This window comes from Crinia signifera, chromosome 7 (genome assembly GCF_055691185.1).
Source record: "Crinia signifera chromosome 7, ASM5569118v1, whole genome shotgun sequence".
Classification (NCBI taxonomy): Eukaryota; Metazoa; Chordata; class Amphibia; order Anura; family Myobatrachidae; genus Crinia; species Crinia signifera.
In genome coordinates this window covers 53,994,497-54,022,116 of record NC_139223.1, presented here as the reverse complement: position 1 = coordinate 54,022,116, position 27,620 = coordinate 53,994,497, and the positions used below count along the sequence as shown (strand labels likewise).

The following is a 27,620-nucleotide window of genomic DNA, read 5'->3' as shown; positions in this document are numbered from 1 at the left end:
TGCGCAGAAATGCCTCTGCACATGCGCAAACACAAAACATCGGCCGTCCGACCGAACATGCAGCTATCCGACTCAATCAGAATAAGGGCCTAAATTTCCAGGTAGAATCCACAAAGAGGCAGTGCCTTGTAAAAGTGGCTCTTCAGTTACCTAGCCTGCAATCTGTAGTGTCTGACAGAACCGTGCAATGTACCAGTTTACTTATCCCTCCAACACTAGTAATTCTGTTACACAGTTAAAAAGATAACAGTGACTAATGGGATGTACACCCATTGTGATCCGGTGGCCATCAATACCGATTCAATATCGATGTCCGCCAGGACCCGGCGGGTGCCGTCATCGAAGAGGAGAGAGTGAGGGAGGGACGGACGGCGCGAGGGGTGGGGGATAATCTGCATTGAGCAGCACAGGACTCTGGACGAATCTGCAGCCAACGCTATTCGATTCAGGGTCATTTGCGATTCGATTTGGACTATATAGTCCAAATTAAATTAAAAAATTACTCTGAATTAAAGCGTGGCCATTGAAATATATTACCTGTTCTGATAACAGTTATTCTTAAAAATAAATAAATAAATAAAAATACCAGAAGTTTTTCTACAAGGTCTTTAGCTCGAGGGAAGAATTTTTCTGGAAAGTCGTACTCCAGCTTGATTATCTTTTGAAATATAAGATATTCATTTCTGCAAGAGAACAAATACGCATTGTAAGACAACAAACAACCCGCTTGCCCTCACACACTGTGACGCTAGGATCAAATACATACAAAGAATTAAAAATTTCTTCCATTATTTAAAAAGGTCAGGTCATATGCTCTTACCCAGCTCTGAAGGGTGGTAATCCAGCTACCAATTGATAGATAATACAACCCAGAGCCCACAGGTCCGAACTGAAAAAGAACAAGAAATATTAATGACCCACCTATACACACACTTATATTATTTAAGAAAAATTGTCTACTAAAACTTTGGGCACATTTATAATTCATGTATCATTTGTTTATGTATAAAAGAAAATTAATAAATTCATAGCAGGTACACTAGGGCCTTAAAACAAAGATGAAGCACATTATACCCCCGATTTTGTGCAGAACAATCTCTATGCATGTACACAATCGGTAAATTTTGCACATGTGCAGAAGCAAATTGACAGTTTGCATGTGTCCATTTCATTCTGAATCAGACAGAACTTGGCTTGATCGTTCTTTCCGTGAGTGCAATTCAGGGAGGGAATTGGTTGGCGACAACACTGTCGCCCTAACATGTGGGATTGCCATGGTAATGTGTGGAAATCTTCGTGCTAGTCAAGAGTTGTGTCTATGTGTGTCTACATATACTCAACATTGATGGTTGTAGTGTCCGACGTAAAATAAATGGGTGGCATGAGAGCCCACTTACAGACGTACAAACCCCCGCTTTGCATGCGACTCAGCCCCCTGCACCCACCTCACTTGGACAATTTGCATGAGAACGCTCAGCATTTTCAGTTGAACGGCCATGAAACCCTGGCCATTCCCATGGGCTTTGCCCCCCGCCCTGCTAGGTGCGAGCGGGACAGTGAACATGTAGTTTGCCATGCCCACTCGCACCCTGCGTCTGCACATGCACAGAAATGGGTCCCCCATGCGAATCAATTACAATTACCCCCTATGTGTCTGCATTGTTCCCAATGCATTCTGTATCCTTATGCCATCTACAAGTGTGCCTTATCCTTATCTGTTTCAGAGTAATGCCAAATGTGTCCTCATACACCATTGCTGCAGTCATGCCAGATCCCATGAGCCCCTGCTATCACTCAGCATCTTTTTTAATGAAAATGTGTATGTTGCAACATGACAAGGACACGCGAGAAGACTGGTGATTAATCGGATATAGAGCCAACAGTGTGAAGAGGGGACCATCGTAGGCTGAAGGATCCGAGGTATGAGTGTGAGAGGAGAAGCATTGCGGGTGTTAGGAAGGACCCTAAATCCACTGTGACTTTTGTTCTTATTAAGTCATGGGAGAAGAGCGGTCATTGCAGGAATGCAGCTCGCCCTGGAAGACCCCCGACACTGCAACCTAGGGACCAGACAGTATTAACCATAGGGCTGCAAAAGAACAGGGTTGTCCCATGCATACTCTTGTCCACGAGTCCCGAACGGCCACTAATGTGTTGGTTTTGACAAGAACACTTCATAGGGAGGCCCATGCACTTGGATATTATAAACAATCAGATGCTCATAAACTTCTAAATCACAGAAAATAATGCAGCCCTGCCCTTACAAATGGTGTAAAGAGCACAACAACTGGACATCAGAGTGATGGGGGTGAATGTTATGGAGGGATGAATCACATGTCCCCATTGAGAACCTCTGGGATGTACTGGACCGATGAAAGCATTCTAGACTATCTTCTTCAGTGTCAAATTTGGTCACTGTACTTAAGGCTGAATGGCAAAAAACGGATTGGGATCATTTGGTCTACAGTCATTAGGTCGAAGGAAAAGGTTGACCTGGGTCTAGGTCAACATGGGAAAAGGTCGACATGGTTCTAGGTTGAAAGGTCATTAGTTCGACAGTGTCTAGGTCGACAGTTAAAAAGGTGGATATGGGGTTTTTCACTGTTCTTTGACCCAAATGTCAACACAGTCGACATGGACACAGATTAAAGTGCACTGCATCCCCTCGCAATGCTTCGGGCACTATTTTATTCTCCTACAATGCCATAGTGAATAGTAGGGCGTGAAATACCGCCTGTGGGCACGTCGGCTGAAAAAAACTGTGAAAAACCCCAGGGCGACCTTTTGACTGTCGACCTAGACACTGTCGAACTAATGACATTTCGACCTAGACCCATATTGACCTAATGGTGTAGACGATCATGCTGTAGACCAAATGACCGCAACCCAGCAAAAACATACCACCTGCTGTCCAGGAACTTGCAGATAGACAGCCAAGAAAGAGGTCTGCAGTGATCACTACACATGGTAAGTACCCACATCAAAAAACATCTTGTTGATCTATTTTCTGTCAGTGTCCAATCACTTTTGTCTACACAGTGTATTAAAGGACATCTAAAGCTGTGTACACATGGGGGCGATAGGGGCTGAAATCGCTGGAAATATGGTCGCTGGTGACCATAGTGCCAGTGATTGGGAGTGTGCCCCGGCGATAAATCGCCGGGTGCGCGCTCCCGTTTTCAGCCCATTTCTAATCGCTAATTACCTCTGCGGCACCGCCAGCAGAGGTTCCTTTTCATCAGCGACCATCTCTGGTCGCTGATGAAAAGGAGACACTGGGCAATATATTGCTGAGCAATATAACTTCCCCCCCGTGTGTACGGGGCTTTAGAGATGTATATGGTAAAGCTCTGACTTTTGGCTAGAGCTTGGAGAGGACCGTAAACGATATTTGCAGCTATACTCTACGTGAGAAATTTGATCTTAAAAAAAAAAAAAAAAACACAAGTGTGCAAAGGCAACTAACCCTGTGATCAGCTGCCTGCAGACGAAGCTTAGTTATTTCAAATATAAAAGTAGTATCATACTTGGTTCTATTCTAGCAAGGCAACAACAAGTTCAAACTTCCATTTGCAGCAACTACAACTTTGCAGACGTCAGCAGTGGTCGTTCTCTAAGATATTTAGAGACGTTTCTAACCACAACTTCTCTACTTTTTCCCAGAGAAGCGACTGATGTGTAGGGCTATTTTGCCTGATCTTACGGTCAAGCTCGTGCCACAAAAGCTAAATATATTCTGGAATCTGCCGTTAGTTCCGGTTAACCAATCAAAGACTAGTACTCCAGCACCCTGTTTATTCCCCTAGGAGGCTAGGGTCCCCTCTGTAAGCATCCTACACAGCTCACTGAACTGGATCCTCACACCTAGGAAAGACACGCTGTGTAAATCTCCCACCTTACCTACACCAGAAGAGCCCCCATCCCATTACAATTCCTTCACAGCGCATGAAAGACTGCATCAAACACTCCTCAGCATACATTCTTTCACTTCAACCTAAAAACACTTCACACTCCACTTGGCCATAATACTCATTTCTGTTGCATTCATTCACGTCCAAAGTCTGCGGGATTTTTCCCATTTAAACTTTATGGCTTTTCCTTTGCAACTCTATAATGTCCTTTCCTCTCAAGACCATACAAGCAGCAGGGAAAACCTCCAAGCGAAGGTATTAAAAGAGTCAACATGCACCCGGTTCTCCTTCTAGTTCCGTTTATGCCACAGCAGGTGGCACTCCAGGACTTGTGACCGGTCAAACATGAGGCAGATCCTTAGTCAGGACATTCCTCTTCTTTAACTGGTCACAAGTCCTGCCCTCTGCTATTTCATTTGTCTTGATCAGGGATAAGCACCCCCTTCAGCTTCCAAAACCTGTGCAGTTCCTCTTTCCTGCCTGGTGTGTCGCGGTCTGCGGTTGTGCATGTAGCACAGAGTGGACTCTATTTAAGCACAGATAAGAGGATTTTGGTACTCACCGATAAATCCATTTCTCTGAGATCAGCAGGGGCCACTGGGAATCACTTCGGGGGTTTTGGAGCTTGGTTAGCTGGGAGCTAGGCACTACCTAGTTTTAATACAGGGGAGACTAGCTCCTCCCCTCCAAGACCCATCATCCCCCAGTGAGAAAATTGGTAAACTAGAGGAGATAGGAACAAAAACGTTATAACAAACAAAAATAACAACAAACAGGCAAGCGAGTAAACTGGACCCACGTACAGCCACAACGACCAGGATCCACAGGCTGGGTTGGGCGCCCAGTGGCCCCTGCTGATCTCAGAGAAATGGATTTATCGGTGAGTACCAAAATCCTCTTTTCTCTGACATGCAGCAGGGGCCACTGGGAATCACTTCGGGGAGGTTCCAAAGACCAGGCCCCGGGTGGGAGAGCGCTGTGGATTCTGGAGGACCAAACGGCCGAACGCTGCGGTAGAGTCAGCGAAGGTGTCGAACCTGTAAAAGCGCACGAACGTATTTACGGACGACCAAGTGGCCGCCCTGCAAATCTGCGCAACTGAAGCTCCTCGTCTTGCAGCCCAAGACGTGCTTACAGATCTGGTAGAATGTGCCGTCAAGGAGGAAGGCGGAACTCTCCCCGCCTTTAAGTAGGCACCTCTGATTGTGAATTTAATCCATCTCGCTAATGTCTGTTTTGAAGCCGGACGTCCCCGGCGAAAAGCGTCATACAGAACGAACAAACTATCCGTCTTACGGATTCGTCGAGTTCTGGACACATAAATCCTTAAGGCGCGCACAACATCCAAAGATTCTTGTTGAGAAGAGTCCCCTTGAAAAGCCGGTACCACTATAGGTTGGTTCATATGATATGAGGAAACTACCTTTGGAAGAAATGCAGACGTGGTGCGTAGCTCAGCCCTGTTCTCATGAAAAATGAGATATGGAGCTCTGCAGGACAGTGCACTAAGCTCTGATACTCTACGCGCAGAGGCCAGAGCTAGCAGAAGAACCGTCTTCCAACACAAGAACTTAAGTTCCACCCTTTCCAGCGGTTCAAAGGTCTCTGACTGAAGGAACGACAGGACCAAGTCTAAGTCCCATGGAGGAACAGGTGGAGCAAACGGCGGTTGCACTCTAAGGACCCCCTGCAAAAATGTTTGGATCTCAGGCAAAAGTGCTAACCTCCTTTGAAAAAGGATGGATAACGCTGAGATCTGTACCTTCAGCGATCCTAGCTTAAGGCCTCCATCCAGACCACGTTGTAGGAACAACAATAAGCGTAAGAGCTTGAAAATCCGATAAGGCCAGCCCTTTTCCTCACACCACCTCGAATATGCGCGCCAAATCCGGTGGTAATGGGCCGCTGACGAAGGTCTACGAGCCCTCAGCATGGTGGGAATTACCGAACGAGGTATGCCCCTCTCCCTCAACACTGCGGTCTCAACAGCCACGCCGTCAAATGGAGCTGTGTCAACTTTTGATGCCAAAATGGGCCCTGTTGTAGAAGGTCCTGGCGTAGCGGTAACCGGACGTCGTCCACTGCCATCCTCTGAATGTCCGAGAACCATGACCGTCGAGGCCAAAACGGTGCAATGAGAATCGCCTGGACTGACTCTCTCTTGAGCTTCTTCAAGACTGGCGCTAGGAGAGGCAGCGGAGGGAACAGGTAGACAAACCTGAAGTTCCACGGAGTTGATAGGGCGTCGATTGCTATTGCTCCTGGGTCTCTTGTCCGAGCCACATACTTTGGTAGCTGATGATTTTCCCGCGAGGCCATCAAGTCCACCTCGGGAGTGCCCCACCTCCTGGTGAGGTCTTGAAACACCTCTGGGTGTAGGGACCATTCTCCTGGATGCAGACTTTTTCGGCTGAGAAAATCTGCTTCTATGTTCTCCACTCCTGGTAGGAACACCGCCATCAGAACCACCTTCCAACGCTCTGCCCAAAGAAGGATTCTTCTGACCTCTGTCATGGCCATTCGGCTGCGCGTTCCCCCCTGCCTGTTCACATAGGCCACCGCTGTCGCATTGTCCGAGCGGACCTTCACTGCGTGACCCTGAAGTAGATTCTCCGATCTGACCAGCGCATTGTAAATAGCCCTTAACTCCAATACATTGATCGGTAAGGTCTGTTCCTGGGTGGTCCATCTTCCTTGCATTCTGAGGTCTAGGAGGACCGCTCCCCAACCGCTCAGACTGGCGTCCGTTGTCATTACCGTCCAATTGTGGATCGCAAACCGACGGCCCTCGCTCAAGTGATCTCGCTGGAGCCACCAAGTCAAGGATAGACGGGCATGAGGGGATAACCGGATCTGTCTGTGAAGCAATAGATGAGAACCTGCTCCCTTTTTGAGGAGGTCCATCTGAAACGTCCTGGAGTGAAAACGCCCCCAGCTCAGTGCTGGAAAAGCCGACATCATCTTCCCTAGTAACTGCACACAAAGGTGCAAACTGACCCTCTGAGGTAGCAACACTCTTCGAGCTAGCTCCTGAATGGCCAAAATCTTTTCCTCCGGTAGGAAGACTCTCTGAGCCTCTGTGTCTAACCAAAAGGCCCAGAAACCGAATCTTCTGAGTAGGGGTCAGCGATGACTTCCTGTAGTTCATGACCCATCCTAAGCTGGTCAGCATCATAATCGTCTTCCTGGTATGATCTTCGAGCATCCAAACTGATGGAGCCTTGACGAGAAGGTCGTCCAGATAAGGGATTATCGTCACCCCCTGGTTCCGAAGAGCGGCGATCGCCACCGACAGAGTCTTGGTGAACACTCTGGGGGCTGACGATAACCCGAAAGGCAGAGCCCTGAATTGAAAATGGTCTCTGCCCACTGCGAAGCGTAGAAAAACCTGGTGATGGCTGCAGATGGGGATATGCAGATAGGCATCCTTTATGTCCAGGGAAATCATATATTCCCCTGGCTCTAAAGAAGCTATTACTGAGTGGACTGACTCCATCTTGAATGGTTGGTGCGAGACCAGTAGGTTTAAAGCCTTGAGGTTTAGGATGGGTCGAACTGACCCATCCGGCTTCGGCACCACAAAGAGATTGGAGTAATACCCCAACCTTCTCTGTGAGACCGGAACCGGACAGATGACTTGAGAGTCCAACAGCGTCTGGATAGCCAGGAGAATCCCCTCTCTCTTGACTGAGGATTCTGGCAGTGCTGTGGTAAAGAACCTGTTGGGAGGAGGAGCGTCGAACTGTATACGATAGCCCTCCGAGATAATCCTGCGAACCCAAGGGTCCTCCGTTAGGGAGAACCATTGGGTTCTGAAGTAGGAGAGGCGTGCTCCGACTGACCAGTCTCCCACTGAAGCTGGCAAATCGTCATGCTGCCAGCTTTGGGGGCTGTTTTGGCTCCAGGACCCGGGGGGAGGCCTGTGGTCGAGATCTGGCTCTAGTACCTCTGGAGGATTGGAAGCCTCTTCCTCTGCCACGAAAGGAACGCTGTGGACGAAAGGATTGAAACGAGGGTCCTGCATACTGGCGTTTCGGAGGCGGCGCCGCTGTTGGCAAAAAGGCAGATTTTCCCCCCGTTGCCTGCGAAATCCATCTGTCCAGTTCTGGACCAAACAGAATATCACCCGCAAAGGGGAGACCCTCGACCGCTCTCTTAGATTCAGCGTCAGCCTGCCAAGACCGCAGCCACAAGGCCCGTCTAGCTGCAATGGCGTTCGCAGAAATGCGAGATGAAATAAGGGAGATATCCTTAGCAGCATCACCAAGGAATCCCGCCGACTCCTTAATATGTTCCGCCAGTTGGCGAATCTCCTCTGCTGGCATCCCTGAGTCGAGGCCCTCAGTGATGAGCTCCGCCCACCTGGCATTTGCTCTATTTACCCAGGCCGACACTATGGCCGGCCGAAGCTGGGCACCAGCCGCCGTATAGATAGCCTTTAGGGTGGCCTCCATTTTCCGGTCTGACGGATCCTTAAGCGAACATGCCCCTGGGACTGGCAGGGTCGTCTTCTTAGATAACCTAGACACGGATGTGTCCACCGGTGGAGGCGTTTCCCATTTGCTCAAGGCTGCTGGTTCAAAAGGGTACATTGAAGGGAACCTCTTCGGTACCTGAAAACGCCTGTCCGGTCGCTTCCAGGCCTCAAGAAGCTGATCCTGGTTAGGGCAAGGAAAAACCACAGAGGTTTTCTGTGTATTTCCAAATAAATCCAACTCCTGGGGAGCCGGAGGAGGATCGTCAGGTAAATGCAACACCTCCTTAACTGCAAGAATAAGGGCTTCTATACCAACCGGAGTTGGCTCCGCCTCCTGAGGGGTATCCTGTACCTCTTCCCACTCGCCCTCTTCCATCTCTTCAAAGGGATCAGGCTCCTCGTCGGTGTCCTCTCCCTGAAGCATCATCTGAAAAGGGCGCTTCTGGGCTAAGGGACCCGGCCTCTGGGGCTTGGAAAGGGCCCCCGCCAAGGAGTCCACAGACCTGGACAAGGCCGTAGCCCATGCAGGCTCTGCCCTGCGGGATACTGCCAACTCCTCAGACAAATTAGTCATAGAGCCGACTAAGGCTGCAGCCCACTGGGGAGCTGGTGTGCCGGTAGTCTGGGACCCTGACGGGGAGACCGCACAGGTCTGACAGACTGAAGTTCCCCCATCAGAGTATTGGGAGAACTTATTTGAACAGACCGTGCAGGTGAAAGACTTTTGAGCAGCCTTGGACTTGCTCGCCATGTCTGCACATGGGTCACTCAAGTTTAAGGCACACGCAAACACACACACACACCCACACACACAAGACAGTGGATAACCCTAGGGCAATACCCAAATCCCCCCTGGGAGAGCGGGTCCTGGAAGGGAGTAAGTCCCTATAAGTTCAGTCAATTGACAGATAATGCCCTGAAAGGGTTACAGTAGCTGCAGTCTGCCTGAAATACAAGAGGAGAGAGCAGCATGTAGCGTGTGTGTGTTGTAATAGGGCCGCGCCATGCCCACCTCAGCGCGCACCTTCCCCCCCTTCCTCAGCGCAGCCTTGCCTATGCCCTGCTTTAAGGGACAGAGTCTGCCGGCGCTTGGAGGGTTAGTTGTGCCTGTGTAATCAGGCGCGCTATAGATCCCCCCTCGCGGCCGCCATTAACCCCCGCCGCGCCAGTCAAAATGGCGGCGGCGCCTTGCAGGGACAGCGCTGCCTGCGTGTAGAGGGTAGGGACAGGTGGGGGCTAGTACGTGTGCCTTTTTACAAGGCGTGCTTCAGACCCCCGCCGCGGCCGCCATTAACCCCTTCCGCCGCGCCCTTATTAGCGCGGCATCTGCAGGATAAGCGCTGCAGCGTACATACAAATGGGGGTTTGTACTCACCCTGCTGAGGCTTGAGGTAGCGTCTGTCAATCCCCTCTTGATGGAGGGTGGCAGGAACGCTGTAATGTCGCGGCAGGTGCCTTTGAAGAGGCCCTGACTGACAGCCTGGGACAACCCAGGGGCACAGGAACCCGGACCCTAGCTTTTCAATAAGCAGGGAAGGGATCCTTAGTTTATGTAGAAAAAAATAAAAATAAAAATAAAAATAAAAAATTGATTGAAAAAGGCTCAAAAGATTTGAGTAGTGCAGGAGCAGTGAGAGCTGTGACTAGCTCCCTCAGGCACAATTTTCTCACTGGGAGATGATGGGTCTTGGAGGGGAGGAGCTAGTCTCCCCTGTATTAAAACTAGGTAGTGCCTAGCTCCCCGCTAACCAAGCTCCAAAACCCCCGAAGTGATTCCCAGTGGCCCCTGCTGCATGTCAGAGAAATACAGACCAAACCTGTTTAGGAAGAAGCAGGGTGCTAGAATGAACACACACACACACACATGTATTACATCATACATACAAAGAAAAAAACATCAAGAAATGCTGCGAAAAAATAATACTTGCCTTTTACAAGCGGATTTCTCTGTGAGGAGCTCAGGTGACACATATTGTGCTGTTCCAACAAATGAATTTGCGCGGGCTGTGAACAATAGCAATAACATTTAAATTGTGAGCTTTTAGAAAAAATAATGATATGCATTTCTTGACCCCAATGTCATCATTCTGCATACATGAGAAAAATGGGTACTTGTGTATTATCACGGTGCCCATCGCATCTCTTAATAAGTGGTATGCGATGCGATATTCTGGTGAAAAGACCCACAACGTACAATAAAATATTGCATAGCATCGCATGCCAGCAAAATGGCATTCGATGCGATTTTTAATTGTACAAGCACCCTGATGGGTGCTTACTATGTTAAATGCACCACAATTGTCAACGCCACCCCGAAGCGTGGCGAGCACAGCGAGCCGGCGAGGGGCGGCGGTTCGCGTCCTCCTACCTTTTCATACCCCCACTATCCACGTTGGCGTGGAGTCAATCTTAGTGCGTGGCGCACGCAGCAAGCCCCGCGAGGGGACGCGGAATACATGTCAAGTAATCCACGTCCGCTCGCCACGCTTCGGGCTCGCCACACTATCTAAAGTCAAATCCAGGCCGACGTGGATAGTGGGGGTATGAAAAGGTCGGAGGGCGCGGGCTTTGCCATTGATAGTGGGGGTGGCGTTGACAATGGGCGTGCATTTAACATAGTAAGCACCCATCAGGGTGCTTGTACAATTAAAAATCGCATGTCATACAATTAAAAATTGCATCTGATCACATCGCATGCGATGCAATCAGATGCCCTGCGATCAAAATCTTGGGTGCAGTGATAATACACAAGTACCGAAAATAGTTTATTTCCCGCAGCTAAATGATCCCCGCATTTTTTTCCAGGACCCACTGAGGTTCTGAAACCTGATAAATGCAGCTTATTCATGGCCCCGATGGTGAAAACACACACATTAGCCCGGACACTGTGGGTATATTCATTAAAATGACAGATTTTAAGAAGTGGATATGTTGTCCATAGCAACCATATCTAGCATCTTATAGAAGGAGATATGGAATATGAAAATATAATCCACTTCTATAAACCAGCACTTTAGTAAATAATATATATATATATTTTTTTGGTACTTGTTTCCTATCTGGGCGCCCAGGTTTTCTACGTACGGCACCGTAATGAAATTGGATCGCATCGCATCGTACACATACACGATATTGAACGATGCGATGCGATGCGATGCCCCATAGGAAACAATGTGAAATGGCTCAATTTAGCCAAATTATCATAGGAACAATAGTAAATGGGCCAAAAACACCCCTGAACATTGAAATGTCCCCCCAAAAGTAGTTGACGCCACCCCGCCATCAACGTGAACCCGAAGCGTGGCGAGCGCAGCGAGCCCGCGAGGGGCGGCGGTACGCGTCCTCCGACCTTTTCATGCCCTACTATCCACTAGGGCGTGGAGTGAGAATAGAATAGTGTGGCGAGCGCAGCGAGCCACCGAGCCCGAAGCGTGGCGAGCGCAGCGAGCCCCGCGAGGGGACGCGGATACCTTCACAGTTATACGCGTCCCCTCGCGGGCTTCCCAGGTGTCCATGGCGACGCGGACACCTGGGAAGCCCGCAAAGGGACGCGTTTACCTGTGAAGGTATCCGCGTCCGCTCGCCACGCTTCGGGCTCGGTGGCTCGCTGCGCTCGCCACACTATTCTATTCTCACTCCACGCCCTAGTGGATAGTAGGGCATGAAAAGGTCGGAGGACGCGTACCGCCGCCCCTCCCGGGCTCGCTGCGCTCGCCACGCTTCGGGTTCACGTTGATGGCGGGGTGGCGTCAACTACTTTTGGGGGGACATTCCACTGCTCTGTGGGCTTTTTGGGGGTTTCTGGCCCATTTACCATTCTTCCCTATGCTGATTTGGGTAAATTGATCCATTTAACATTGTTTCCTATGGGAAATCGAATCGGATCGCATCGCATCGTTCAATATCGTGTATGTGTACGATGCGATGCGATCAGATTTCTCTACGGAGAATAGCATGGTGCGCAATTAACTTAGCAGGCGCCCAGATAGGAAACAAGTACCATTTTTTTTTTATTGGAGCGCCCAAAAAAAAAAAAGGACAGTTTTTTTTCTAGCAAATATGTATCAGGCACAACTGAATTCCTCACTAAGCCTATTTATTTTGTATGAATCTATTTATGTGTGTCTGGTGTCAATATTGGAAGATGAATGTAAAGTTATATTAAGAATGTTGATATTTTCTAAGCATCATATTGCTGGGTATCGTTTATTTACGCACCTGCCCATTTTATTGGACCACCTGGTCCATCTTATTCTTCTATGATAATCTCCAAACCCCTTAGAGACACATGCATGTCTTCCAAAATAGTGTGGCAGATATGGTATAAGTTACCAACAGTCATTACTCCGACATCGGAATCCTGGCGGTCAGGAGCCCAACTGGTGGGAGTGCGCATTGAAGACCCTTGCGGGCTCGCTGCGCTCACCACTTATTATTTTCTTCCTCTATGAAGGTCATGGACCCCCATGGGGAAATATAGCCACTGTAAGTCCGGATGCCGACTGTCGATCAGTCATCCGGCACCCAGTGTGGCCAGGTGCTTTATTGTATCTTTTATATATCAGGCATCAGAAGATGTTTGCAGACCAGAACAATTACAGGGAACAGAATAAATAAAATGCGAAACAGTAAAGCATTGCATGATTACACAGCATCCTGTAAATACAAACATTGCAGTAAAACCACAGACAGTGACAGGTACGGGGGAAAAGGGTAGGGCGACGCGCTGAAACTAGAACCAGCAGGTAGTGGTGAGCTGCAGTGTGCAGGCACCACAGTTCAAAATGATCCTGTACCCACCTTATGGGTGAGCACACAATGTCTGAGTTGCTGAAAGGAGGGAGGAGCACAGAGCAGGGAAGGACTGAACACCATTGGCTGAAAATGTACAGAGGAGTGTTAGCGAGACAGCAGAACCAGACTAGGCTTCCCATTTTGTAACAACCCTAGTTGTACTTTGGCAGCAACACAAACACACAAAGTGACTTCACCCACCTTGCCGGCTGTCTGACGATAAAACCTTTGCGGTCCCAAAATCTGTAATTTGAATATGCATGTCCTCACTAAGTAAAATGTTTTCAGGTTTCAGGTCTCTGAAAAAAAAAGGACAAATAGCAATGTCGATAGAATATTAACATTGAATATAATCTAAAAGCCACCATACACTAGGGCGAGGTATCTCATCCTATACCCCGGCAAGTAACCCGGCAGCTCCCTGGCTGCTGGATCACATACTATATATCAAATGCGGCCCCTTTCACAGCTTCCAAAGGCTGTCCAATCCGACAGATCACTGACTCCGATTGGATGCCCACGGGATCGGGCATCAGATTGGAAACAAAAACAAACATACGATTTGCCACTTTTCATATGATTTCAGTGTATGCACAGTTTAGGACTTAGGGGGTATTCAATATGTGCCGATATTTTCAGACAATAAATATCGACAAGCATTGAAGAGTTTCAGATGAGACTTTTTTAAAGTCGGACCTGTTTTGTAGGAAACGGCCGCGGATGTTCCAATTCATGGACATTTTTGCCGCTATACAGACTTTCCGACACTCGACAGCTGGAACATTCAAATCCGACTTACGAGTTACTGTCCGATGAAACAAAAAAGGCCCGGGATTCAATATGAGATTCCGACTGTCGGAAAGTCCCAACAGTCGGAATCTCAGATTGATTACCCCCCTAATCCTTCACTTGCTCATGTCATTGTAACACTTTCTTATCTAGGTCAATGCCAGCCAATCTGTGGACCTCCAGCTGAACAACAGATACTAGCATGTCCTGCCAGGTCAAGTAACACAGTTGAAGCACAAAACACAACTAAGGAACAATTACAATGTGACACCATATAGTTCTATGCATAAACATTAACAGTTACAAGTAATAGTGCCTACTATTAGCACAATCTTCTCACCTGTGAATAATTCCCTTCTCATGCAGATATTCTAAAGCACACACAATTTCGGCAGAATAAAACCTGGTGCACGTTTCATCAAATGAACCAATCTTCCTGATGTACTTTAGTAGTTCTCCATTCTTGGCATAACTGAGGCCAAAATCTGCAGCCATGGTTAAGGAACAACAAGTACAGTATAACATTTTACCATCGGCTATTTTCCTCCATGTGCGAGCAGTACCGCAGCCTGCTCTCCCAGGATGTTACCGATTGGTCGTGTGAGATCACTTGGAGCAGAACTAAAATGCTGGGAGGCCCCCTGGGATGACAACGGTCATCTCCACAGTGGTACTGGTTTGTTCTTTTCTTATGATGGTATAATATCATGAGTGTGTGTGGTGGTGCTTGAAGATAATATAACAATGAAACTTTCCATCTGATGCTTTCTGACACCACCCACTGGCACAATTTTTAGACGCATCTTCTGCACATGACATTAAGGCCTTATACCTACATGTATCACATTGGACTGATGTACTTGTATTCTTAAACCTAGTACTACCCACAAATATGGGTCAAAAAAGGACAGTAGTTTTATAATAACTGCTCCATTCAATGTGCTTAATGCAAGTTATTTATGTTGAGGGAATGACCTATACTGACCTCATAACAGAATAAACCTACAAAAATAACATGTCAAATGTGTGTACGGGGCATCTGCTCTTGCCCTGTTTAAATGACATTGGTACTAAGGGCCTAATTCAGACCTGACTGCAAAATCATTCTCAAATGGGCAAATCTGGTATATGGTTGTTATGTCGACACTATTAAGGATGGTAGACAGGCCTCAGGTAAACACAGGCAAAAGGTTGACATGCCTATGGTTGACCGGGTCAAAAAGTTGACACGAGCACTAGGTCGACAGTCAAAATATGGACTTGGGGTTTTCACTTTGCCGACAGGTGGTATTTCAGGCCCTACCATCCACTAGGGCATGGAGGAAGAATAAAATAGTGCAAAGGGACACTGTGCACCAATACGGTGTCCATGCTGACCATGTCAACATTCGGGACAAAAAGACTTTAAAAACCTATGTTGACCTTTTGACTGTCGACCTAATGCTTGTGTTGACCTTAGGCATGTTGACCTTTTGCCTGTGTTGACCTTCAGTGCTCGAACCAATGTATGTCGACCTTAATTTGGTCGACTCAATGATCCATACCCTGCAAAATCATGCTGCACTGCAGGTGGGGCAGATGTAACATGTGCAGAGTAAGATTTGGGGGTGTTTTTAAACTAAAAAACAAAATTGCAGTGTAAGAATAAAGCAGTCAGTATTTACCCTGCACAGAAAAAAAATAAAAAAAAATTCTCCAAATGTAACTCTCTCTGCACATTACATCTGCCCCACCTGCAGTGCAGCATGGTTTTGCCCATTTGGGAAAGATTATGCATTTACAATCAGGTCTGTATTAAGAACTAAGTGAGAATTCCAAACCGAAGAGGACGATGAAAAAAAATAAAAGTTCAAAAACAGGCAGTGACTAGATTTACACTCAGGGCCTGATTCAGACCCGATCGCTAGGCTGTGCCTGTTTGCAGCCTAGTGAACGCCGCCCAAGTTACCCATCGGCTCGCTGGCAGAGTTATACATTTTGATTTTAAGGATACATAGTTTTTCATCATCTTGAAATGTGAAATATAGCTTGACGAAGAATGGGTGGTACAATCGGGACATTACATCTCTCTCCCGGGTCACATAAGGTACCTTATTCTCCTTTAAAATGTGACGCTTCTGTAGAATTTTAACTTTAAAAAGGAACAAAAAAAGAAATACATTAAAAAAAATGGCATATCCATGTATGACACTCACAAGGTTATGGTAAAGAAACAACCGTTACACCAAAGCTCGATAAATCTAACTCTCAAACAGCATTCACAGATGAAGGAGAAAGACTGTTTTCAGTTCCAATATCATTATTTTATTTATTTGTTCTATGTGGGATATTTTCAGCTCAGTCCACATGCGTGTACTATTTATTGTAATGCCACAGTTTTTCTTCACAATGATGACTTGTCCATCCCTTGTTCTAACTTTTAATTTCACATACAAAAGAAGGCAAAAACTTACATGAAAAAAAGACACCGATTGTTCTGTCTGCTTTCTGGTTCCCTCCCCTCCAGTGCCTGCAGTGCTCCCAATTACTGCTGATTGGGCAGCCCAATGGCATCTCCTGATGGCTGCAAAAATTAGCAGCCACCTGGGAATGTAATAAGTCCCCTTATGGTGGGAAAATATAGGTTCCTCATTGCCTCGAGGTCCCCAATGACTAATAGACCGATAGTACCACCATAAAACAAATGGATGTTTGTTATTAAGACCAGATCATACGGCTGCTATATGTGCAATCAGGTATACACCGCCCAGCCAGTGAAATCCAGCCCCGTGCTAGCCTGTGATTTGCTTAGTGCAGTATGAGAAAGTTAGCTGGATTGACGATTAGCTGCAAATCTATTCGCATGATGTTTCCACTGTGTGCAGACTGTGCGTAGCCCAGGACTTACTCGGCAGCTGTGATAAAAACAGTCTGGTCGTGGCCAGAACCGATGTCACAAGACTTCCTTTCAATCACCTGGGCACGCTTTGCTTTTTCTAACACTCACTGAAAGCGGCTGGTCAATACCCACAAACATGTCAATCAACTGGCGAACAGCCAGCGATTCAAAAAATTAGCAGGCGATTATCACAGGAAGGCATTGCGCGTGCGTACTAATGATCCTTACGCATGCGGAGCCTACTGATAATCGTCCGGCCTGCAAATTTGCAGCCATGCTTTCAGGTCTGAATAACCCCGGAACATTTCTGATCGGTTTTGAAAAAAAATATTAGTTAATTGATTAACCCTTTGAGTGCCAACATCTCTGTGAGAGATGTTAAAAATATCTGCTAAAAAATGCCAGCGTCGCTCACATTTGTTATATAAATTCAAATATGATTTTTTTTTTGGTAAAAAAGATTTCTTATATAAAAAAAGGTACACATTACAGGTCAATGTGTACCTTATGAGGAATAAAAAGGTTTGCTTGCCAATTTTTCACACCTTCACTTGGCACTCAAAGGGTTAAAAATAAATAAAATAAAAACTTGTTTTTTTCATGAATCAGCTCATGGAATTCCATAGGTAGGTTTTCCCTAAATGTGTAGTAGACAGGAAGCGCTCTCTGCTTTCTACGGCTCTGCAATCTGACATCACAATGGAAAGTTGTGAAACATAACAATATGACAGTATACGTATACTTACTGGCATATTCTCTTCCTGTTGATAACTCTTTGGCCAAAACAACCTGCATAATAATAATATTAGGCTTTCAATATATATAAATCCATAAACAATAATAGCAACAATAACAAATCAGATATTGGACGTTTGCTATGATGGATTTTAAAAATAACCTATCAATTGCATTGACCGCAGTATTCCAGAGAGTGTACTTGTTAGCCTGAAGTCAATTGTGACATCCTATCCACCAATAGGAATGTAGCTAAGTGTTGCGTATTACCGATGTAAGGCTGCAGATGGCACCAAGTGTTATGTATTACTGGTGTATGACTGTAGATGGCACTGTAGACAGAAATCTGTTTCTATGTGTAGAACTATGCGTTAGATCAGCTTGTCTGTGCCTTTGCTGTGTCTGCAGACAACACAATTTATTTAGGAACACTTTTCGCCTAAATATATTGGATCATCCAAACAACTACACAGAATTCAAGTTATTTACTTCAGGCACATTAAAACACCATCTGAACTAGAACCCTTTATCTATTCATTTTAACATATTAGCTAGGAGTCTATTCACTGCAAACAGTCTGATGAAGGAAGCTGCATATATAAAATCCACAAACTCGAGGCAAGATAGAGCCACAGGGAGGCGGATTTGTGGTGCTGTTGTTTCTATTGCCCCCTCACCCCTATATGTGAAAATACTTATATGAACATGTACAACTAGACAAGAATAGGTCTCATGGACTAACGCTACTGGAGGGGATGAATTCACTGTGCCGAGGCACTAACAAGGGGTGGTAGGCACTAAGGTGGAAGATCTAGGCACCAGGAAGGCATACAGGCGTAGGGAGAGAGTGGTGGTGATGGTAGCTAAGTGGTGGTGCCACAAACTAAGGTAAACTAAAGCAAGGTTTGTGATGTTAAACACCTTGCGTACTGTGAGCAGGTATGTGCACCCAGAGCTAAAAACCAGGGGTTTCCGTAGCTCCATGTGGCCTTCCCTCCATCTTTTCAATGGGGAGGAGGCTGCTGTAATTCCCAAGGACTCAGGGGGGAATAACACTAGACAGGGGAAGGTTACACACACACACACACACACACACACACACACATATATACTCACAGATGCACTTACAAACTAGACACACACTCACCCTGCTGGAGAGAACCTTGTTCCCGGTGATGGAAGAAGACACTACTTCTTGTGAGTAATTGGTAACTAATTAAGCAACTGCAAACTTCCGAATTGCTTAATTAGTCCCCAAAAGGGGTGCCGCCAGGGTCCCAGATCAAGTCCCAGTGATTTAGTTAATTTTAGGAAAAATGTGAAAAAGATTTGCTCTGAAGGTGGGAAGATAAAAAATAAAGACGCTTTGCTTTCCCGTTTTCTGTCCCCTAATTAAATAGCAATTTTTGGAAATTCCCCACCCGCAACTGAATTCCCCTGTAATATTGTGTCTGCCCAAGAAAAAGTAATCAATTATGCAAATTTGGACAACAATAAGAGGGGAGCTGCTAATATTATGCACCTCCTCATATCTCTAGCATTAGTGACCTCCACACCGAGCTCAGAGGTTTATACTCCATGTGGCCCTATGGGAGAGATTACTGTGACAATAAGAGCAGCACTGCAAATATTGTGGTTCTCCTTATATCCTCCACAGTGTTGCCTGTGTCTGTATGGTACTTGGTGGCGATCCCTGATACCTAGAAACCGGTTATGTATCATTACATATCACAAAACAGAGTCTGTGCTGGGGCAGACAGCAGGCTATTACACACTATTACTCCCTCCTCCCGTTACCGTCTGTACCCCCTCTACACACCATCTGTACTGGGCTCAGCTCAACACCAGGGGACCATGCACATATCACTAACCACTGCGTTCGCATATTCCTACTGTACTATTCCGTGTTCCAGCACTCGCTGGGTCAGTGCGGAAGAGCATCCAGGGGAAGACACATAGTACATGTAGGTTGGAGGAGGAGCTTGGGCGGAGGTGTGAGTAGAGTGAGAAGGAAGATTCCGTCGGGCCGCATGCCACTTGTCTTTACATAGTAATGCAGGGCCACAAAATTCTCCAATTTGGGCCGAATCCTATAAACTTGTTTAGGGCTTTGCTTTGGGGAAGTTAAACACTTTAAAAAAGAGATAACATTTCCACATGTACCCATGCAACACTAAACTCACTGTTGAGAAGGACCCTTCACCAAGGATTTTGCCGAGCTTGAAGTCTTGCGGGCGTTTCTTTCGAGGCTGTTGCGTTTGCTGCTGCCCTGTGTGCTGCTGGGGATCAGGATTAGCTCTATAGTCTGCGGTCTTCGCGTCACTGGAGGAGCTTGCTCGGTTGCTGCAGTTCGCCAGGGCGGGCGGAGACCCGGCGTCGGAGTTTATTACTAGTGAAGGGGATGGACAGGAGCATATGACCACGTTGGACTGAATTGGAATAGCATCATACTGTGAAGAAAAAGGGGGAGGGGGGAGGTCGGTCAATATGAATGTTCTGTGCCTTCTCCCATCTCATCTGCCCTTGTGTCCTAAAGTAGCATTAAATTAAACAACACTTTACTGAATCCATTATAATAAATGAATAGCGTAATAAGAGGAAACGGTTATGGTATAGCGGGTCAACTATGATATGGGGCAGGATTGACTAATGGTGGCTGTCAATCTACACCCGGTGTCCGGATACCAGAGGAAACTCCTACATGAAGGAAATAGTGCAGAAGCAAATCGTGAAATCTAAAACGCAAAAAACCCAAATTTGTTCCAAGTTGATAAACAGTAATTGGTACTTTCCAGGCACCTGGCTGCTTGTGCTATTTCTGTAACCAAGATCAAATCAAAACCACAGGGGTCTGTCCCTAGCACATTGTGCCTTGAAAATATTTACACTGAATGAACATTTGCTGCTAGAGCATGGTGCTAGATGTATTAAAAAGAACTCCCCAAAATGTACCAAATGTGTAAGTCCTATGTAATTACCAGGACCTGCCGGGGTGACAACTCCGCTTGTATATGTATTGGGGAAATTACAAAATAAAACTGAAAAAACCATCATGATGCATTTACAGCTGAATAATTACAGCCAATAATTCCTAGTGACAAGGACACAAGGGGAAGAATATTTTGAATGACGGTGACCATCTAATTATTTTTCTCCCCTTCGGTAATAAAAGTGAGCCTAGACTGACTTTTACTCAGCCGAATTTGGCCATGCACTGATGTCATGTGACGTTAGTCGCCCCCCCCCCCCCCCCAGCAGGCATTAGGATGCCCATAAAAAACTGTCCGTTACCCTGCTGCCACCCCTGGTCCTCCCTTCCCAGACTAATGGTTCTGAATTGGGCCAGAGTGTTAATTCTAGCACCTTTCAAAACCTGTGCAGTTCCTTCTTCCTGTCAGGGGTGTCACTCTCTATTGCGGTGTTTAAAGCACAAACTAGTCTGTACTTCAGCGATGAAGCACAGACCAAAGTGTGCTAGAAGCACCAAAGCGGCGAGCGGCACCCCAGGCAGGATAGAGGAACTGCACAGGTTTTGAAAGGTGCTGTAGGAACAGGACTATAAGCTCATTTATTGGGGGATTTATCAGTTGGGTAGCTTAGATCTGCTTCCTCCTCCCTTGCAGTGACATAACATGGCTAAGTTTCCTGGACAACTTAACAGAGAAGTCAGCATGTATGAGCCAGCAGCCCTTATATTATACTGTATGCAAGAACAGTTTCAAACATATGGGTGGGCAAAATCAAATATAATTATGAATGACCAATGAATGATTTCATTGTGTTTTACGCCTTTAGAAAAAAAAATGCCCGGCCAAACACAATTCTGATATTATACTATTATAAGAATGCAAGTACGCGATTGGTGAATGAGAAACATGAGGTCTGAACATTGTAAACATTATTGTTCTCGTCATGTTTCCCAGACTCCAGCAGTGGAATAAAGCTAAGCCAGCAATTCAGAAGCTGAATGGAGCAAACACGCTTACCCAGAGAATAGGTCTCACACCATTATCTGTCTAGTGTCTAGCTGCCCATGCAGTGCTTCTCCTGTATACACTAAACAACTGTTATGCTGGCCATACATCAGACCAACGTTCCTCCAACCGGCCAACTGACCAGCCATCCAACTAATACACACACATAACCAACTTCTCTCCAACTTGTGAGGTCACAGATCTAGGCTGACAGGTTTTGCATACTTGTACATGTTCTGAATAAATAAGTCATGCTACTATAGTGCAAGCAGCAGTTACAGTACATGTGACTAGGGTTTCCAATCCCGGGATTGACGGGATCCCGGGATTTTGCCCCAAAATGTCCAGGATTTCAATCTCAGGATTAGCGTATCCCGGGATAGAACGCTGCCCAGCTTTTCCCGACGTGCGGCCTGCACAGCATGACTTGGTCATAGGTCACGCTGCACAGGCCGCACCACTGCACTGCCCCCACCGGAATCCTACACCACCCGCCCAATGACACACAAGCACCTCCATCACCCAAACCCAACGTCACCCCCGCCGACTGCCTCCACCTGGCAACTCTGCTGCAAGGCTGTCCCGCTCCCAAGTAAATTAATGTATCGGATAGGGGCACGGGAATCCCGGGATTGAAAAAAATGCCCCGGGATCGGCATCCCTACATGTGACATATGCCCACAATGCTGGTGCAGAATTAAATAAATATAAAAAAAAAACAATAACATTACAATTCAGCTGCACAAGGAAAAGTCCAATACACTACTGTGGTAATCCAATCCTTACACACATCACTGACAAAGAACAGCTCCTTGCAACCTTTCAATCTAACCTCCACTGGATTTATAGTGCAGACATGCATGAGCTCTCTTCTAACTACAAGCTATATGGAGTAATCCCAGTGCCAGGTATCATGGTGACAACAGCGGTGACCCACCTTGTACCTATCACAGAGCAGCATAAGCTGCTATAGGCAGGCACAGCCATTGTCTTTTTGTCACAACTTGTCAGCATGTAGCAGCTGTCTCCCACATTGAGTGATTAGTTATTACTATTATAGGAGATGGGCAATGCCCCTGGCATCAGTAGCCAGCTGCATAAGAGTGAGGCGACAGGTCCCTGGGGCACAGCACAGTGATTGAGGATGCTGGAGAGAGTGGGGGCAGCACAGTGATCGCAGGTGCCAGTGGGGCGAGAAGAATGACAGGGATCCTGACATGCAGCAGAACCAGTCCTCATCCTGCTCTGCCAACGCTGATAAAGGGCTGAGATGGGGCACCTGCTCTTTTCCTATAGTTGCCGCAGTCTGCTCCTCTGGGGTCCCAACTCTACCACCAATACAGGTGCAGTCCGGCATCAGTGGAGGATTATCAACAGTAAGGCAGATACAGATGGCCAGTGTCCACCTACAGATTTGATTCTCCAGCAAACTAGACCAACTGTTTTGGCCTGTTCAGTGTGTGGGAGCAAATGGCTGATTATGGTTGGCTACCAGATTTAGTGTTCACTCTAGACTGTTTTTTACAGGACGCCGCACCCTGACCAATTTTTAAAGGGCAAAATGCACCCTGCCCATTTAGTGGTGCCCTGCTAAAACAGCCAGGCCTGTGCTTCCCCGCTGTCCGGAAGTGCTTGGGAACCCACAGCAGTGAGGTCATGGGTTCAATTCTCACCATGGCCCTAAGGCCCCTTTCACACACCGGCAGCTGCCGGGCGGAGAAACCTGCACGGCCAAGAAGCCGTGCCGGGCACAGAAGTTTACAATGGTCGGGATGGCCACAGCCTGGCAGCTGTCCTTTCCAGTGGCGACAGCCGGCTGCAACCGGGCGGCCGGGCCGTGGCCATCCCGTGTAAATGGACACACTCCTGTCCATTAATACCTACTGTGTACGGCATGGCTTTTGCACGTGCGGTGTTTCGTCAGCCGGAGCGTGTGAAACAGCCCTAACTGTGTGGAGTTTGTATATTCTACCCGTGCTTGCGTAGGTTTCTTCCGGGTACTCCGGTTTCCTCTCACAATCCAAAATATACTGGTAGGCTAAATGGTTCCCATCAAAATAACCCTAGAATGTCTGTGTGTGCGTGTACATGTGGTAGGGAATATAGATTGTAAGCTCCACTGGGGCAGGGACTGATGTGACTGTTCAACTATTCTCTGTAAAGCGCTGCGGAATCTGTGTGCGCTATATAAGAAACTGTTAATAAATAAATAAATATACCAGTGACGTGTAGTCAGGCTAGCAGAGGAGCACCTGTCATACTCCAGCACACTCCAGAGGTCTGAGAAGTGACATGACATTTATATATACTTAGCTACAGTACATATGTATATCTTTCACTACTCAGTAGTAGAGCGCCATGTTGCCATGCTTTTGCTTTCTGAGCAGAGAGAGGGAGTTATCATTTTAGAGAAAAGTCTGCAGAATGATTCTGTGAGCATGCAAAGAGCCATATCCTGTCATTTGTGAAATAATTCTGCACAAGAGTGGTGGATATTATTCTCAATTCATATCAATATAAATAATAGTAGGATACAGAGGTAGTAATAGCTGTATTAGTAAGTAGCAAACGCCCTATAAATCAGTACTTTACCATGCACCTTACCCACTTGGTCTTTCCGTAGCTTTAGTCAAATAAAAAAATGTGCCCTTGGTACACAATTTGTCATAATTTTTTTCAAAATATATGTAGCTGTGTCCCCAGGATGTCCCCATCTTGCAATAAAATTGTGAAACTGTAGGAGGTCATTTAAGAAGCTGAATTAATCCCTTTTGTGCACATGCATAGGGCATAATTCAGACCTGATTGCAGGACAAATTTGTTCTCAAAATGGGCAACGCTGTGCTGCACTGCAGGGGGGCAGATATAACATGTATATAGTGAGAGTTACATTTGGGCTTTCTATTGTTTCTCTGCAGGGTAAATACTGGCTGCTTTATTTTAAGACTGCAATATAGATTTTAGTTTGGACACACCCACCACAATCTAAAGGTGGCCATACATTACTGCAGCATCTCATCCCTCTTCCTGGGTGGCAGAATCGCATGCAATACATCACATGTGGTCCAGTCGCCAAGTGGGGGTCCGAGTCACAGGTCGGTCATGCAGGCAGGTCTGAACTCTGATGTACACAGGACCGCGCATCGCATCAAATGTTAAACACATGTTATTTGGGCTGATTCATGGCCTGATCTGCTGGATTCGGGTGAAATTGGCCCAAAAAGTGTTTGTGGGCTTTAACTCTCTCTGCACATGTTACTTATATTTGCCCCATCTGCAGTGCACATGATTTTGCTAATTTTGAGAAAAAAATTTTTTTGCCCTGTGATCAAGTCTGAATTAGGCCCACAGTTATAGGTCTCCTGAATGGTGGATTCCTTTACGGACTATGAAAGCAGGCTGAATGATCAAGGATAACGGATATAATAAAGCTGTTTTATTAGTATTTTACATGGTGGTTATTGTGGGCTGTTGGGTTACGATGATTTCTGCACATCAGTTGTGCCCTAAATAGAGTTTACGACTGTAAGATTGACAGTGGAAATGCTAGGGACTTCCTGCATTAAGATGACCCTCCCATAGCTAGCCTGTACAGTTGTGTCTTTTCATATCAGATTTTGTTCTGCTCTACTCTCAACACCTTGTTCACTGCTGTTAGCACACAGGGAAGCAGTAGCTACAAATGGCCATGCTTATCACGGGAGTGCTCTCCCATATTTACCTCATGTGAAATATTACCTGAACTACTTACAATACAACGGATTCTATTTTGTGACTAAAACAATTACCAGAATACTCACGTACTGTACTGACAAAAGCTTAGGGGTTTTTGACATTTTGATGAACACCGTGTTCTAAATAGATTGTGTCCATGGTGTTAAAGGAACATTCTTCAGAGTGCTAAATAAGCATGACAAACAAAATATACGATTTGCAATTGTGATCAGAAGATGATGTCATTTATCTCTGCCAGTAAAACGATGTCCTCTGACACATGCCTGTTGATTCCCAAGGTTATTTTCGGTTTATGCTGGTATTTGTTATACTCCTATCACACCAGAAAATGCAGGGACTTACCCGGGAATACAGTCCAGGGATCAAGCAGGGACAGGTTGGACCCTTTCACACCAGCCTAGTCCCTGCATTTTCTGGTGTGAGGAGGGAGAGACAGTGCTGGGAGGGCGCCGATGTGCAGCAGCGAGGGGAGGGCAGAGGTGATACGGGCAGCAGTGGCTGGGTGCTTGTAGCACTATTTGCCGGGCATCAGGGCGGGAAGCGCTGCTGCATTTGAAAACATTTTGAAAAGACTGGGTGGACGCTGATTGGCTGAAAGCATCTGGCCAGTCTTATCAATATGTTTTCAAATCCAGCAGCGCTTCCCAACAAATAGCGCTACAAGCACCCAGGCACTGCCGCCCGGGTCAGTAGCTTTCACACCAGCCAGTATACCCAGGGTGGTCGCGGGAGCAACCATGTTAGCTAGCAGGGTTGAAATCCCAGCAAATTTTCAGGGTATTTTGGCTGGTGTGAAAGGGGTATAAATCTGTGAGTTGGCGCTTGGGATTTATAAGACTGTAACAAACTGTGCGGGGGTGATTCTATGGTGCCCGATGGCAGCATTTACATTGTTCTGCAGTGGGTGCAAAAAATATGTGAAAACTCCCGTTTGGGTGTTCAAACTCGGCACTCAAACAATTGCTTACTGGCCCATCTTAAGTGACAGGGGTAATGCAATTAGGGGCACCAATAAAACAAATGACTCACCCCCTCATTGTTATCATTTATGGCAACCCAAACACTTGGGTTTAAAATTGTGCTCATTACCCCAATGCTTAAAGTTTTGGGTTAACCGCTGCAATTCAACCCGCTCCAGGGAATCCATAATCATTATACCAATAGCTCCTCCCCCTTACGAACATGGATATTTCACACATTCATTCAAATGCAAATTGCACGAGTGCTATAGTAATTATGTAAAGACAACTGGTAGAAGAGAAACTATATGGTCACTTATACATAGTAGATAGAATTGTATATTAGATATAATCAGGAGGATTGTTTTTGGACTGCACACATATAATTGTATGATTAGTTTACGGATTTTCAGGTATATGCTTTTTGATCTGGATACTTTGGCAATACAATGGGAGTGTAGTTCCCTACCCACAATAGACATTACTGCAGCATACCCTTAACACTATAATACCATACCCTCCAACATCTGAAGGGCAGAAATAGGTACACATTTATTCATATAGCTATCTATCCATCTCCAATGGGGCGGAATCATCACCTCAAGTAAAGACAAGTGATATTTATTCCATCACGCACTCCAGAAGTATTCACATAATACATAGTCACCAATCCATGGGCAGCCAATTTAACTTGTTACTGTCTGACAGGACCTGTTCCGGTTTTCCAACCTCTCTCAAATACAGCTCACCTCCTCCCACCAACCGGTACAGACCGATAAAAACAGTAATGTACCAGAAGATCAGTACTGTTGGATTGTATGTAGTACTATAACATAGAGAGACATCCTAGCATATGTTTGTATGACTACCTTTCAAATAATTAAGTTATATTGAAATAGGTCTTCATATTTCCACCGAAAAGGGAGTCTTCCTTCCAAAATTACAATGTCCCTGTGTACTCTGCTTGCCTCTGTTCCCATCCTCATATGCCGACACTCTGCATGTCACATGCAGCCCTCCCCTAACTAGCACAATCATGTCCCTGTTCAGGTCACAGCATCCTACAAGCGCACTGCTTTTATTTCCTTAATACTTAATACTGTGATGCTGTAAACAAATGATCAGACTAGATTTGCGTTGCTCTATTCCCGTGATGCTTACTTGGGACAGAACCCAAGACAAGGAGTGAGATCAGTGACTATAAATATGTTCTCAATAACCTATCCCAAATGGGCAACAAGTAGCCCTGGGCAACCCTCCACGCCTTCATTTGCAGCCTACCCGGCTTTGCTCTTACCTTTAGAATGCTCTACCTCTGCCCATTAGACTTGCCAGCTCTAAAGGACTACCAATATGTTATTACAGATA

General features: G+C 46.3%; 1 protein-coding gene across 1 annotated transcript in view; it reads right to left on the bottom strand.

Moving 5' to 3' along the window:
* Positions 1–27,620, bottom strand: part of PDPK1 (3-phosphoinositide dependent protein kinase 1) — an 80,481-nt gene that overhangs the window by 29,562 nt on the left and 23,299 nt on the right. Inside the window, exons 2-9 of the mRNA XM_083153094.1 lie at positions 19,768–20,034; positions 17,596–17,638; positions 15,965–16,102; positions 14,312–14,456; positions 13,384–13,481; positions 10,317–10,392; positions 821–889; positions 587–683 (exon numbers count right to left, since the gene is read on the bottom strand). Of these exons, the coding sequence (XP_083009220.1) occupies positions 587–683; positions 821–889; positions 10,317–10,392; positions 13,384–13,481; positions 14,312–14,456; positions 15,965–16,102; positions 17,596–17,638; positions 19,768–20,034 (933 nt within the window). The remainder of the gene's footprint in view (positions 1–586; positions 684–820; positions 890–10,316; positions 10,393–13,383; positions 13,482–14,311; positions 14,457–15,964; positions 16,103–17,595; positions 17,639–19,767; positions 20,035–27,620) is intronic.